Raw genomic sequence first — 15468 nt, 5'->3', positions numbered from 1 at the left:
AGCGCCCAGGCTTAGGCGTAGGTAGGTCTGAGGTTGAGTCAGGCATCTGGCCTCACCAGGGACTCGGCACGCCTCAGTGCACGTGCTCCATAGCCAGCGTCTATAGCGGCGCTCGCGGTAGCGACGCCGCGCGTTCAGTGGGCCTAGAAGGACTCTAACCCCATGTCCTTGGGGTAGAGTTCTGTGGCCATACACTGTGCGCTCTTTTGGCCGAGCTCTGTGAGTTAACAGGCTCCGGGATCTACTTTCAGCGGTGGTGCGGCTCTGTGCAGTAACAGAGTTCGCCCTGTTCACATTGGGTGACGGAACCCACGTGTGACTGGTTTCACACCGCTTAATTTTTCCACCATTACTTAGCAGCAGTGTACCACCTCTGCACGGTGGACCCGAGGCTGCGAACGCACCTACTATTATTTTATAATTTGGTGCGTTCCGCCAGCCCTATCAGTATGAGTTAGGGTTCAGGGATCAGAGTAGCACCATAGTTCTAGCACTGCTCAGCGCCGCAGTTTAGTCTCTCGCCGTTCGCTAGTGCCTTGGGGCATCGGCCAGTACAGGCCTTACGTACCGCTGCTATCGCAGTGTCTGCCAGAGCAGCGCCGCGCTCTGTTACGTGTGCTTACCAGCACAGTTGTTAGGCTGGTTGGTGGTTATCACCAGGGCAGACATTGCATTCGCTCTGAGCGGTGCTACATATAGCAGTGACCTGTGACGTTAACAGGTCTCGCTTATACGCCGGCTGGTGTGGACTCCGTGGAGTAACAGAGTCTGCCTCTGCAAGCATCGGGTCAGGGGTTACTCGCCGGTGTCCAGCTTTCTCATACTTTTTATCTCTCCGTATTGCTTAGCTGCAGGTTGCCACCTCTGCACAGTGGACCCGGGGCTGCGAACGCACCTCAAATCCTATTACCATCTTTATTATTGGGAGCGTTCCGCCAGCCCTTAACATAGTGGTTCTGAAGGAAACTTCATAGATTTCCTGGTAGCAAGAAATCTTGGCGTACCACTACTAAGGCTTAATGCCCCCATTAAAACCACTGCAATTAACGGCACATCTATTGTCCAGGGTGGAGTAGAGTTTGTCACTGAGGAAGTATCATTGTCAGTGGGATCATTACATGCTGAACATGTGTCATTGTTTGTTATCGTTAATTTATCAATCACAGTTATTCTGGGTATACCATGGTTATGCAAACATAATCTAGTCATTGACTGGCACTTGGGTGATATCGTGCGCTGGAGCCCAGAGTGTCAGGACAACTGTATATCGCTACCAGTGAACCAAGTTAAAGTCAAACCTCCCTTTGTACCTTATGCTTTCAGGGATTATGAGGATGTCTTTTCTATATTAGAATCAGAGAAATTACCCCCTCACTGAGGGTACGATTGCCCCATAGACTTGATATTGGATTCTCGTCTCCCAAAGGGGAGAATATTTAATCTCTCTGGTCCAGAGTGTCAGGCCATGAAAGACTACTTAGCAGACAGTTTACGAAAAGGATTTATTAGACCATCCACCTCACCAGTTGGGGCCGGGTTCTTTTTTGTGGAAAAGAATGATGGTGGTCTCAGACCTTGCATTGATTACCATGAGTTAAACGCAATCACTGTGAAAAACCAGTATCCGCTTCTACTCATACCTGATCTTTTAATCAGCTGTTAGGAGCCCGTTGGTTTACTAAGCTTGACCTCCGAGGAGCATATAATCTTGTTCTTATAAGAAAAGGAGATGAGTGGAAGACCGCGTTTTAACACATCCCTTGGCCACTTTGAGTACCTCGAAATGCTGTTTGGGCTCAGTAATGCACCTGCAGTGTTTCAGAATTTTGTGAATGATATCTCCAGAGACATCTGTGGAGTATATGTAGTCATTTATTTGGATGACATCATGATTTATTCTGCTGACCTTATGACGCACATCCAACTTGTCTGTTCTGTCCTCCAGAGTCTTAGAGAGCATTCTTTATTCCTCAAACTAGAGAAATGTGTTTTCATGGCTGAGGAGGTACAGTTTCTGGGATACATTGCGTCAGCTAAAGGGTTTCACATGGATCCTGCTAAGATCCAAACCATTAAGGAATGAGTACAACCCAAGTCTCTAAAGGCGCTGCAGCGATTTCTTGGTTTCACCAACTAATATCATAAATTCATTAAAGGTTTTTCTGAGCTAGCCAAACCACTCACTGATTTGACTCGGAAAGGGGCGGATGTGGTTAACTGGAAGCCTGAAGCACTTCATGCATTTTCTGTATTAAAGAAATGTTTCTCCTCTAACCTGATATTGGTTCAGCCTAATCTGTACCGCCCCTTTATTGTATAGGTAGATGCCTCTGAAGTTGGAGTAGGAGCAGTGCTATCGCAAGGTACTGCATCCCTCACTCAACTTCGTCCATGTGCCTTCTTTTCCCGAAAATTATCTTCCACCGAGAGGAATTATTATATAGGTAATCGGGAATTATTGGCAATCAAATGGGCCTTCGAGGAATGGCGCCACTTCCTCGAAGGTGCCAAACATAAGATCACCGTGATTACCACAAGAACCTGACCTACTTGGAGTCAGCAAAAAGACTGAATCCTAGACAGGGAAGGTGTGCCTTGTTCTTCTCTAAATTTGATATTGTGATCACTTTCCAACTAGGTACTAAGAATGTAAGGGTTGATGCCCGTTCTTGAAGTTTTTGCCCCTCACAGGTCGAGGACTCTGAACGGGCTCCAATATTAGCTAACGGGATTGTTATTTCGCCTGTGTCTTTGGATCTTCTGGAAGAAATCCATAGATCCCCAGAACAATCCCCTGACACTACTTCTCCCCAAAAATTATTTGTCCCGGCCACATTCCGCCATCAAGTTCTGAAGGAATTGCATGATTCTGTCCTTGCAGGGCATTCAGGTATCAATAACACCATCAGACTTGTAATTACTGACTTACCGCTCTCAGAAGGGAAGACGTGTATCTGGGTGGTGGTGGATAGATTCAGCAAGCAGTGTCATTTTTTTCCTTTGTCTGGATTGCCTAATTCTGAGACCCTGAGCAAACTGTTCATTACTCATGTTATACGGCTGCATGGTGCACCTGTGAATATTGTGTCTGACAAGGGTACCCAGTTCGTTTCGAAATTTTGGAGGGCATTCTGTAAACAGATTGGAATTGAATTGTCTGCTCTTCTGCCTATCACCCTGAAACCAATGGTCAAACCGAGCACACCAACCAAGCTCTTGAACAGTATCTCCGTTGTTATGTCTCTGATTGGGTGGAACACCTGCCGTTAGCAGAGTTTGCCATGAATGATCAGTACCAGGAGTCCATCAAGACTACCCCTTTTTACTGTAATCATGAGCTGCACCCGCACTTTGGTTCAGTCTCTTCTAAGATGTCAGAGCTCCCCGGGGTAGAAAGATCCATACATCAGTTAAAAACTATCGGGTCAGAAGTCAACATAAACTGAAAAGGGGACAGACTAGACAAGCTTCTTCTGTTAATAGACGGCGCTCCATGGGCCCGCACCTGGGAGTTGGAGACAAAGTCTGGCTTTCTACCAGGAATATTAAGCTTAAAGTGCCAAACTGGGTCCCAGGTTTATTGGTCCATATGAAATTATTGAGGTAATTAACCCAGTAGCCTTTCGTCTGAAACTTCCTCAGTCATTTAAACTGCCTAATGTATTCCATAAGTCCCTTCTCAAATTGTACCTTGCTCCGATTCATCCTGTCCAGTCCCCTCCTCCTCCAGTTTTGGTCGGGGTGCCTTGGAATACGAAGTCAAAAGAATCCTTGACTCCCGCTTAGTGAGAGGATCTGTGCAGTACCTGGTGCACTGGAAGGGATATGGTCCAGAGGAAAGGTCCTGGGTGCCTGCCAGTAACGTTCATGCCAAGGGTTTAATCAGAAAGTTTTATCTCCTTCATCCCAACAAACCGGGTTTTGAGGGTCCGGAGGCCCCTCTTAGAAGGGGGGGTACTGTCACGTCGCCATCGGACTCGGGGGCTGGTGTTCCTGCCTCAGCCACTGGGAGGTGCCAGACTGTCACGTCACCGTCGGACTTAGGGGCTGGTGTTCCTGCCTCGGCCGCTGGGAGTCGCCGGACTCCTTCGACTGGTGGTGCGGCGATAGGAGGGCTATGTCCTCATGTGGTCCAGCTCCTTTGACGCATGCCTCTGTCATTGGGCATCACTGTGTTTCTCCTGTGAGTGATGGTGGTGACAGAGAAGGGGCCCCTGCACAGGCGTCTGGTGGGCGCAGGCTTCGCTTTTCTGTCAGAGGTGAAGGGATTGGTGCATCGCCATCTGGCCTGGTTCTGGAGGCGGTCCAGATTAGGTCATCAGGCCTGTGAGGGATAGCTGTATCCTTCAAATACTTTGGAGCCTGTCCTGGAGACAGCCAGATGTAGTCTTGGTTTCCCCAGTGATCTAGTGTTTATATTGCTACTTTTGACTCTGACCTTTGCCTTTATTTTGGACTCTGCTACAGCCTGCCGATTTTGTACCTCTGCTGCTCGTCCGGTTTTTGACTCTAACTTTAGCCTGGATTTTTTGACTCTGCTACAGCCTGCCGATTTTGTACCTCTGCTGCTCGCCTGGTTTTTGACTCTGACCTTAGCCTGGATTTTAACTCTGCTTCAGCCTGCCGATTTTTGTACCTCTGCTGCTCGCCCGGTTTCTGACCTTTGACTCCTGACTACGCTTTCGGTCCCGGTTTTTCGTTCCTTCCTGGCGACCGTTCTGCTCCGGTCCAGTGCTCTCATAGGCAGCTACCTCTTGGGCTCCGCTGTAATTCCAGATCCCTGTATGGGGGTAAAGGGTCTCGGGGTTTCTCGGGGTGCTGTCTTATGTGCAGCTCAGACTCGCAACTGACGGACATTACAATTGGGTCATTCACTTCCAAATAGACCATTAATTATGGCAAAAAGATCGGACAATTTGAAAGACCTACTGGTGAGAAGCCATTATTCACCAAGGACCAAACAGGTACATCGGACTGGAGAATTTATGAGGTTTTTTTTCCTTTCACATTTTGCCTAGCTCGTAAAAATTTAGACAAAACCAAGGAATTCAAAAATTCTGATTGGTCTAGGACATAAGATTTTACATAATCTGACATGCGCATCCAAGGGGGTCACTTATTGTGCTATGTGCCCGTGCAATAAAATTTACATAGGTATGACCACCGGTGAATTAAAAATTCGAGTGAGAGAGAATGTATGAGAAATAGAAAAAAACTAAAAATTCTCAAAGTGATGAAAATCTCAAAACAATACCTAGACACCAGAAATTTTCATAATTTTGACTCCTCTAAATTACGTATTATTGCCATTGACACAACTTACGATGGGTCCTACGGGTGGTGACTTATCCAAAATTTTGGCTCAGGTGGAGAGCCGTTGGATTTACCGTCTCAATGAAAATTTCGGGGTTAGTTCTTTTTTCGAATTTCTAGTATCCTTTTATTTTTTAGGGGTGGGATGGTTTTATGTTAATTTTTTGTTAATCAGCATTGTTTTAATGGTTATTTTATATTTGTCAGGTCCTGTAACAATGTTCTTCTATCTGTGGTTTATTATTGAGATGAATGGCTTGCCAACGTGATATGACTTCATCTATGAAGCAATGAACATATATATAATTTTTCTGAACAGTCGTGTTAGAGGAAGCATAACCAATTCTATTCATCTATTGTCCAATATAAATGAAGAAACTTTGCATGGGACTTTGTCAAATATTTATATACATATTTTAATTGATATGTCATATCAGTCTTGTTCCGCATGTGGCTAAATTTATTATACTATTTTGCACTTTATTCACTTTGCACTTTACATAGCATTTAAACACTTCCCTTATTAATTTATTAATTATTTATTATTTGTTATATAGGATAGTTATATTCTGATTTGCACTATGCACTTCTATATTATATCTGGTTATAATTATATAATAATCATTTATGTCCAGTTTTTCTGCTCTTGTAGGCGCTTGTTTTCACTGCAGCCTGCTTTTCCCGGTGTGCATGCGCGGCTGGGACTTCCCTGGTTCACCATAACACGGACAAGGGAGCACATTGCACAGACGCCATCTCCATGACGGCGATCTCTGCTTGCGTTCAAGGCCGCGCCAAATTGTGGATCTAGTTCAGGCGGCCGCTGACTGTGCATGCACCAAACAAGGGAAAGCAATGCTCATATTATGCGTTCAGCGCTCTTCAGCCAATCATTTCAAAAGTAAACACTTCATTAGCTAATTTGACGGACAGACTGACACTATTTAAGCTGTTCCATCCTTCTCCCAGCACACGCCTCCTGATGAAGTAATATACGAAACGTGCGTTGGGGCGAAGGGGAGCACTGGTGTCTGCTAAATGTGTAAGTACTATATTGTCATCTTCATTTTGCCTTTCTATTGACTGTTGGTATTATGCAGTTACTAGGGAAGTTCTGTTGATAATATATTAACTATCTAGTGGATGCATGATAAAGCTTTTTAGCGTCATGCATTTTTGGCACAAGTAATTGATTTATGATCTTTGGACAAGCAATTTTTTCACCTATCATATGTTACATATATATATATATATGTTATATATATATATGTTACAAATTTCACCATTATTCTATATACATATATTGTTTACAATATTTGTTTATACTTTACTGCAGACTAATGAAGGTCTAGATTAGACCGAAATGTTTACAGACTGCAACACTAAGAATCCTTTGAAATTACATACTAAGTTGAGTGCCAAATTTTCTATTTCACTGCACATCACTGATGACATCATCACAGATGGCAGTTCTGATGCTCTGTGACATCACAATGCTGCTGACATCATCACAGCTGGCAGTTCTGACGCTCTGTGACATCACAATGCTGCTGACATCATCACAGCTGGCAGTTCTGACGCTCTGTGACATCACAATGCTGCTGACATCATCACAGCTGGCAGTTCTGACGCTCTGTGACATCACAATGCTGCGTTCAGTGTTCTATGTGCTGGAGGGCACTGGAGTCTTTTGAGGGTTTGATGTTGGAGAGGATGGATGTGCGAAGAGTTGTTGTAGTGCTGTTCACAATTTTTTTCTATTGTGCAGAAGCGAGACCTACTGAACCGCCAGAAGGTAAGAGACATTGAAAAATGTGTATTAAATATTGTATTTTTCTTTATATGTTAATGGGCTTTGGTTATAGAACAGTTGTTTATGATATTGCATTTTATCACCATTCACTTGAAAGTCATTGAAGTGCAATACCAGACACGGCCCATTGGTAGAAGTGGTGCTGTAGTACAAAGAAATTAGCCATTATTCTATAATTTAATCATTCCCTTTATAGAAAAAAAAGTGTCTGTCTGAAGCCACCACTAGGGGGAGCTCACTGAATACTGATTACTATTGAGTTGAGTGTATCCATGTTTGTAGCAGTTCCCATATTCTCTAGTGATGGCAGACAGAATTGAGTCATTTACCTCTATGGCTATGCAGGAGATTGTTAGCTCCGTATCAGAAAACTCAGCTCTGGCCGTTATAAAGGAATATGAGGATATTAATCAGTGAGGCCCCTTGAACATATTTAGCTCCTGAATGTTATCTATGGGTGAACATTTACTCTCAGCTGATGATACAATGTATGTAATATCTCTATGGCTTTTCAGAAAGGTAAATGAAGGTAGAATCCCCCTGTACATATTATATTCCCATACACCGCCATCAGTCAGGTCATCTCTGATGACATCAGCAGCCCCCAGACTACAGAATTCTGATGCTGTGTGACATCACAACCCTGGGACCAGTGTTCTATGTGTTATGGCGCGGAATCTTTAGAGGGGTAATTTTGGACAATATAGAAATGCAGAGAATTGTTCTCTATTTTTTGGTGATTTGCTCATGTTCAGGTGAGAACGTTCCAATGATATCAGCAGGTAATGGACGTTATCACCGGGGACGGTGTAAGCTTCTAGGGTTCAGTTATAAGGAGTCTTCTATCCCCCTCAGGTTACAGTATTGGGGTCACTTGCTGCTATCATGGGTTTATGTCTTCCTTTTCCTTCTTTCTCTTCTGGACAGCGGTTTCCCAGAGACCATGGACTGGGACGATTCCCAGACTGAACTTGGAAATCAGCGACGATAATAACAGTGAGTAGTCATTTCCTTCATCTCCTAGCTCAACTCCCATCACCCTATACCAAGTCCTGCCTGCAGCTATATATAATGTGGCGCCCCTTATCCTGACGATGTCTTCTAGAATATTCTGTCTCTGATAGGAATTAATAACCGCCATCTTGTTTCTTTATCTCTAGTCATGCGTCGCTATGTCCTGCCCATAGGGCTGATGATAACGGTTGCCTCCTTTGTCGGAACCTTGATCTTCTGGTGAGTTTCCATCTCCTCTGCTTATCACATATCACATTATTCTCTTTTTAAATAAACGGGCAGCATGGTGGCTCAGTGGTTAGCATTGTGTCCTTGCAGCATTGGGGACAACATCTGCAAAGAGTTGTATGTTTCCCCTGTGGAATAAAAAGGACACATCCATGTTTTATTTAAAAATGTTCCCAAGATCTAACCTGTTGCTGCCCACCTGCCTGCTGTGCCTAGCACCATTCTCCACCGGAACATAGCGGTCACGGGACTCTGCTGATGTCACGTGATGCCTTGCTGACAGGGCGAGACTACTGGTTAGCAACTACTTGCCTCTTTTTATTAAGTCCCAGATATCCACTTTCATATAATGGGACATGGCTTCATCACATGCCGGCTGATGAGTAAATAGGATGATGGAGCTCTGCAGTCTCCATTAACAGTTCAGATCATATAATAATAATAATAATAGTAATCTTTATTTTTATATAGTGCTAACATATTCCGCAGCTCTTTACAGTTTGCACACATTCTCACCGCTGTCCCCGATGGGGCTCACAATCTAAATTCCCTATCAGTATGTCTCTGGCAGTATGGCATATAAGTCACAATGGCAGCACGGTGCCACCTCTCAGGGTAAAGACAATACAATGAAGTCTGCCAACATTTGTGGACGTCGGCTCAGACGCTTTAAGCTATTAATGACTATTACAAGTAGACACAATTGTATCTGACACAGGGATGAAAGTATTCTGATGGTAATAGATCACCTCTTGCATTAAAATAGTATTTTAATTACATTTTAAATTACGTATTCAAAATGCATGATAGCAATATATACGGACAGTTACTATTCTGTGCATCAGCACGGTGGCTCAGTGGTTAGCACTGCAGCCTTGTACCACTGGGGTTCTGGGTTCAAATCTCACCAAGGACAACATCTGCCGGAGTTTGTATGAGTTTCCTCCGTGTTTGTGTGTTTCCTCCCGGTACGCCACTTTCATCCCACACTCCAAATACATAAGGATAGGGCATTTAGATTGTGAGCCCCAATGGGGTCAGCAATGATGATGTCTATAAAGTCATGTGAAATTACTGGCGCTATATAAGTGAGTGTTTGACCTACAGGGGACACAGTAACAACAGCAGATGGGCAATACTACAGGGCTGTGATATAATCTGTAGCTGCCCGTCCTGGGGCTGTATTATGGGGTGATATAATAGGACTGGTACCCTCTGTGGTGGGGCAGGGGCATATTCTGGTGGGTATATGAATATTATCTTCTGTACCAGTTTACATAAAGATATTTCTCTGTGTCACAGTTTCTTGTATGGGATCCGGAGATGTCGAGGCAAGCAGAAGGAGGCAGACCTGACTGAAGTTGTCGTCTTGAAGCCAGGTAACTATTACTATAAAATATGTCATCCATCATTACTGGCGGTGTCACCATGGGTGGTCTGTCCACTACTCTAGAAACCAGCTTATGTCTGCTATGGGCTGCAGTGCTATATTGGGGCCACATTGCATTACTCAGGAGTTTTATAGGAAAAGGTTTTGTGGAATCTGCTGTCTACTGCTTTGTAGAGATGACTGAATCACTTGAGATTAGAATTCTCCAGCTTCCCCGAATTAATCCCAAAATTGTATTCACTGCAATTAAATTAGCTGCAATTCTACAAAGCCTCTTATTGTCTAGAAAATACAGCCCAGCGATTGTCAATGATATCACAACCTTATTAATGTCCAAGTGACCTCAATCTATCTGGCTACGAAAAAATGGGTGGTGACCATCTTACAGTCCAAGAGAAACACTGTGTGACACGAGTTTAAGGATTTTTGTTTAGTAGGAAAATTAGAACAGGGGTATTCACCTGCCCTCCTTGTTTCAGTGTGTGACGAACAAAAAAAATGCTGCAATGATGCTGCTGTTACCATAGTACATCACAGATAAATCAATTCACACTCACACTGACTGTCACATGACTGTAGTTTGATATCCCGCGGCTCGGGGCTCCTTCCCTGTCTCTAAAGCTAGGGGCGACCTAGCTATCCCTGCTCCCCGGATTACTTCTATGGGAGAAGATCCTGGGGCCATGTACCTTTCTGATCTCTGGAATAAGCCCTTATCTGTCCACTCACTCACCAAGCAGCTGTCAGCTTTACCTTCACTGGTTACCAAAAAAACAGGGGAACCCATGACATTTAAAAAAAATAGCATTTATTTATTGCACAGGCACCGGATGGTGAATCCTTTCATCAGCCTTGCCTGCTTTCGCTGCTATTAGCGAGACCAGTCATATGGTGATGAGAGTAGTACTCTCACCAGCCGACGCCTGTGACCGGCGGTAACTTTTTTACAGCCGGCCAGAGTTGCCCATTCACACGCTGTTATAAAAAGAGATTTATATTTTTTTGTTCCCGCAGATGAGAAAGTACCAACTTCAGATAAGGATTCTGGCAATACTACCAGGTAAGGCCGGTTTCACATTAGCGCTTTTTAAGCGCACGCACGGCCGGGGGTAGCTCCGCCCCCGAGCCGGCTCTCTGCCCGGCGTGCCCGCCCCTTGCTTGTAGCGCCGCCTACTAGCGGACAGCGGCGCCTGCGATCGGCGCACCCTATCTTTAGCATAGGGTGCGCAGATCGTGCGCAGGCCGTGCGCTAGTTGCGCTTTGACCTGCGCTGCGCACTTTTGACGGTGCGCCGTGCGCGCCAAAATCCGAAAAGTTTGATTTTGGCGCGCAGCACAGGTCAAAGCGCAACTAGCGCACGGCCTGCGCACGATCTGCGCACCCTATGCTAAAGATAGGGTGCGCCGATCGCAGGCGCCGCTGTCCGCTAGTAGGCGGCGCTACAAGCAAAGGGCGGGCACGCCGGGCAGAGAGCCGGCTCGGGGGCGGAGCTACCCCCGGCCGTGCGTGCGCTTAAAAAGCGCTAATGTGAAACCGGCCTAAGACATACATTTTCTCCATTACTAGATACTTTATGGGGATTAGTGATTAGCGGTGGGCTCATATTGTGTTACATTTATTTCACAGATCAGATCACAGCATCACTATTATTAGTGATAATACGGATAATGAACCATCTAATACTGAGGAGAGCCCAGACAAACAGGAGAGGTGAGTTGTTTTGTACATAAATATCTCTATATAAAACCATGAACTACGTAAGAAAAGTTCCCAGTGAATTTATAGATGATTCCTATTTTTTCCCAGTATGCCAATGTGCAAAATCCCTGGTTGTTTCCTGGAAGAAATTGTATCACCCAGTTCCATCTACGTGACAAAGTTCCAGGAGAATAAAGAAGAGCTAGCGAATCGTCTGTACCGGCTGTATAATGAAACCATCTTCAGGAATCAGGTATCCTATCATCAGTATCTGGGTTATACATGACAGATCCATCCTCTCCCTCCTCCCTCTATAATTTTGAAGAAAAGCAGCTTTAGCTTTCTGGAGAGCACCTGAACACGTTTGTCACTGTTTGGTAATTTGGCTATTGAAAATCCCAGGAAAGTCGTCATCTTATCTATTGAATGAGTGGAAACCTTACACGAGCGCCATAGACACAGAGATTCTCAAACTTTTGCTTGACATTCAGATTTCTACATTTATTAATGAAACCATCTAGTTGACATTTGGACATTTTATAATCAGGTTATTTCTGTTGTTGCTCTCACAACTTGCCCCATAGACGGAGACCAGTAATGTACAGTACAGATCAGCGTTGGGTACTTTGTTAGATTGGGATCGAAGTGTTTACAGATTAATTTGTTTCCTCTTTTTAGCTTCCTGAGGAAATGGAAATTGTGTGGGTAGAGATGCCTCCCCCAGTAGCCGGTATCACCTATACCTTGAGAAGGAGAAGACAACGTTGCTGCAGGATAGAACTTTCAGATAATGTCGTAACTTCTGTCGGTAAGTTTCTCATCACTTCCAGCAGCTTTATACGATAACGTGTATTCATGGGAACAAGCTGCTCCCTGGGTTGTAATACATCTTATATACTCGTATATATTTAATCATGAGAAGAACTAAGTACACCCTCTTTGAATTCTAGGGATTTACATATCAGGACAAAATTAAAAAAGCATTTGGTCCTTAGAATTTCTTAAAATTAGCTAAATACAACCTCGGGAAACAACAATTCATGATAAATATCACTGTGTCATTACCTATTTGACAAAAACTAGGCCAACATGGAAAAGCAATGTGTGAAAAATTAAGTACACCTTTGCTGCTTTCATAGGAATTAACAGGGCAGTAGCAGCCATGTGCTGTTAATAATATGAACCTAAAGGAAGCATGTCCGGTCAATAATGCCCTTTTCCTGCAGATATAGGGTTAATGTGCAGGTTACTAGCGTTATAAAGGTGACCAGCCGTAGTACTGAAAGCGCAGCACCCGAGAGAAAATGAACTTTATCCAGGAGCTGCCGGCTTTCAGTGATGCAGTTGTGGCCCAAGCAATTAGAGTCACCGGTCACTGAGAGTGGTGACTGTAAGCACTCCCCGGCACTGACTGACAGCCAGCTCGACAGTGCACAGTTCAGTATGGCTCTCAGTCAGTTTCAGGGCATTTTTACAGCCACCGCTTTCAGTGTGCTAAATAGTGACTGTAATTGCTCCCATCACGCCTGTATTTCCCTTACTTGAAGACCTTCTAATGACCACATAATGAAAAAATATGTCCTGATATGTAAAGCAAAAATATCCAAACAGGTTATACTTAGGTCATCTCATGCCTGTATAAATTATTTTATTTTCAGAGCGATTACGATCCACACTTGCACACGAGATGTGCCATGCTGCCTGCTGGTTAATCGATGAAGAGAGAGTCAATCATGGACCGTTATGGCAGGCTTATGCAAAAGACGTCACTTCTATCCATGCTGAGCTGCCAGAGGTGGAGAAAAATAACTATTATAGATCATGAAATAACTTCTACTATCGATGTACTTTATGGATAACAAGTAAGTAAATCTCATGACTCAATGCCCAATGAAACACAATCAGTGGGGAATGACACCAGTGCGGTTCTGTTGGTATCATGCTTTTATATTTTAGTGCTATCAGAGTAGACTGACGTCTGGAAGCTGTAGGGTTAAGGATGCTACATATTATATTTTGTCCTCTACAGACAGTTCTTCATATATTGGTTACACTTTGTTCTTTTTCATACAATCCATGGTACTAACCAACATTCATGCCAGTCTGTTAACCAATATTCCTTCTATCTTTGTAGATTCGGGCCTTTTAGAAAAGTAGCCAAGAATAAATGGTATTGCCCCTGGTGTGGAGGCCGATGACATCAACTGGCACCACGAAAGGATGTTACACCAACAAGAACAACTCAGGTTGAAGAGCCAAGGCGGACAGCTCTCCACGCTACACACAGTACAAGGCTGAAGAAGCGATGGATGAATCTGCTGTAATAGGAACAACTTGTCTGATTTTAGTTTGGGGCAGCACGGCGGCTCAGTGGTTAGCACTGCAGCCTTGCAGCACTGAGGTCCTGGGCTCCAGTCCCAAGGACAACATCTGTAAGGAGTTTGTATGTTCTCCCCGTGTTTGCGTGGGTTTCCTCCGGGATCTCCGGTTTCCTCCCACACTATAAAAACATATGGATATTGAGTTTAGATTTTCAGCCACAACAATATCAATAATTAGATTGTGATCCATAGCAATAATTCAAAGATATAATAAAATTTAACTTCTGAGCTGAATAAAGCATTAAATTGCCTGATTCATTGCGTTCCCACCCATCTCATGATGAATAGAGCTCACCGGCTCCAGATAATAGGTGACAAACAAGAAAACTTATCATTCACAAGTTTCCAAGAAATAAATTTAGATTTTTTTTCTGAAAAGGAGAAATGGCCAAAAATTGAAAGAAAAAGCCCAGTGCTTTCAGACCTCACATAATGCAAAGAAAACAAGGTCATAATCATTTAGACACAACAATACTAATGTTTTAACTCAGGAAGAGTTCAGAAATTAATATTTTGTGGAATAACCATGATTTTTAAAAACAGCTTACATATGTCTTGGCATGCTTGCCATCAGTCTTTCACACTGCTTCTAGCACAAAAATTTAAGCCGTTCTTCTTTGTTTGATGGCTTGTGACTGTCCATCATCCTCTTGATTACATTCCAGAAGTTTTCAATGGGGTTCAGGTCTGGAGAATGGGCTGCCCATGACAGGGTTTTAGGCTATGTGCCCACGTATGCAGAAAATTTCTGCTTCAAAAATGGACTCCTTCCCAGAAAACGCGCGTTTTAATTTCCGCGTGTTTTATTTCTGTGTGTTTTTTGCTGAAAAAAAGCGTGTTTTTGATGCGTTTTTTTCCTCTTGTCTTCTGACTCATAGGATATAGTTAAAAACGCAGACTTTTCCGCAAAATTAATGAGCATGCTGCGTTTTTAACCGCTAAGCGTTTCCTTTGCGGAAAAAAAGCATCAATTGGCACAAAAAGGGCAAAATGCATTAAAATGAATCGGATGCTTCTTTTAAGCATTTGTGAAGCGTTTTTACCGGGATAAACGCTTCAAAAAAGCTTAAAAAACGCTTACGTGGGCACACAGCCTTAATGTAATGGTCTCTTAATTTTTCCCAGAGCTGTATATACTGCTCAAAAAAAAATAATTGGAACGCTAAAAGTTGGATTAGCCTGTAATTTGATTTTTCACTTTGATTTTGAGTATCATTCCCAATCCAGACCTCCATGGGATATTAATTTTGATTTACATTGATCATTTTTAAGTTTAATTGTTCTTAACACATTCCATTATGTAATGAATAAAGATTTGCAACTGGAATAATTAATTCAGTAGTTTTGGTATCTTAGTGTTCCTCCTTTTTTGAGCAGTATATATGTATTCAGTGCCTTGAGAAAGTATTCGCACCCTTGGAACTTTTCAACCTTTTCCCACATATCATGCTTCAAACATAATGATACAAAATGTAATTTTTTTGTGAAGAATCAACAACAAGTGGGACACAATTGTGAAGTTGAACGAAATGTATTGGTTATTATAAATTTTTGTGGAAATTCAAAAACTGAAAAGTGGGGCGTGCAATATTATTCGGCCCCTTTTATTTCAGTGCAGCAAACTCACTCCA

At 43.3% G+C, this 15468-nt stretch overlaps 1 protein-coding gene across 1 annotated transcript; it reads left to right on the top strand.

Moving 5' to 3' along the window:
* Positions 1-7026: 7026 nt before the first annotated feature.
* Positions 7027-14101, top strand: LOC141084948 (uncharacterized). The gene is made up of 10 exons (XM_073569888.1): positions 7027-7108; positions 8054-8122; positions 8287-8359; positions 9671-9747; positions 10773-10818; positions 11385-11468; positions 11565-11709; positions 12135-12264; positions 13115-13318; positions 13591-14101. The coding sequence occupies exons 1-9, from the start codon at positions 7027-7029 to the stop codon at positions 13279-13281; spliced, it is 873 nt and encodes a 290-aa protein (XP_073425989.1). The 3' UTR covers positions 13282-13318; positions 13591-14101.
* Positions 14102-15468: the final 1367 nt, after the last annotated feature.

This window comes from Dendrobates tinctorius, unplaced genomic scaffold, assembly GCF_039654945.1.
Source record: "Dendrobates tinctorius isolate UK_male_01 unplaced genomic scaffold, ASM3965494v1 ptg000028l, whole genome shotgun sequence".
NCBI classification, from domain to species: domain Eukaryota; kingdom Metazoa; phylum Chordata; class Amphibia; order Anura; family Dendrobatidae; genus Dendrobates; species Dendrobates tinctorius.
This window is presented reverse-complemented; position numbering and strand designations above follow the sequence as displayed.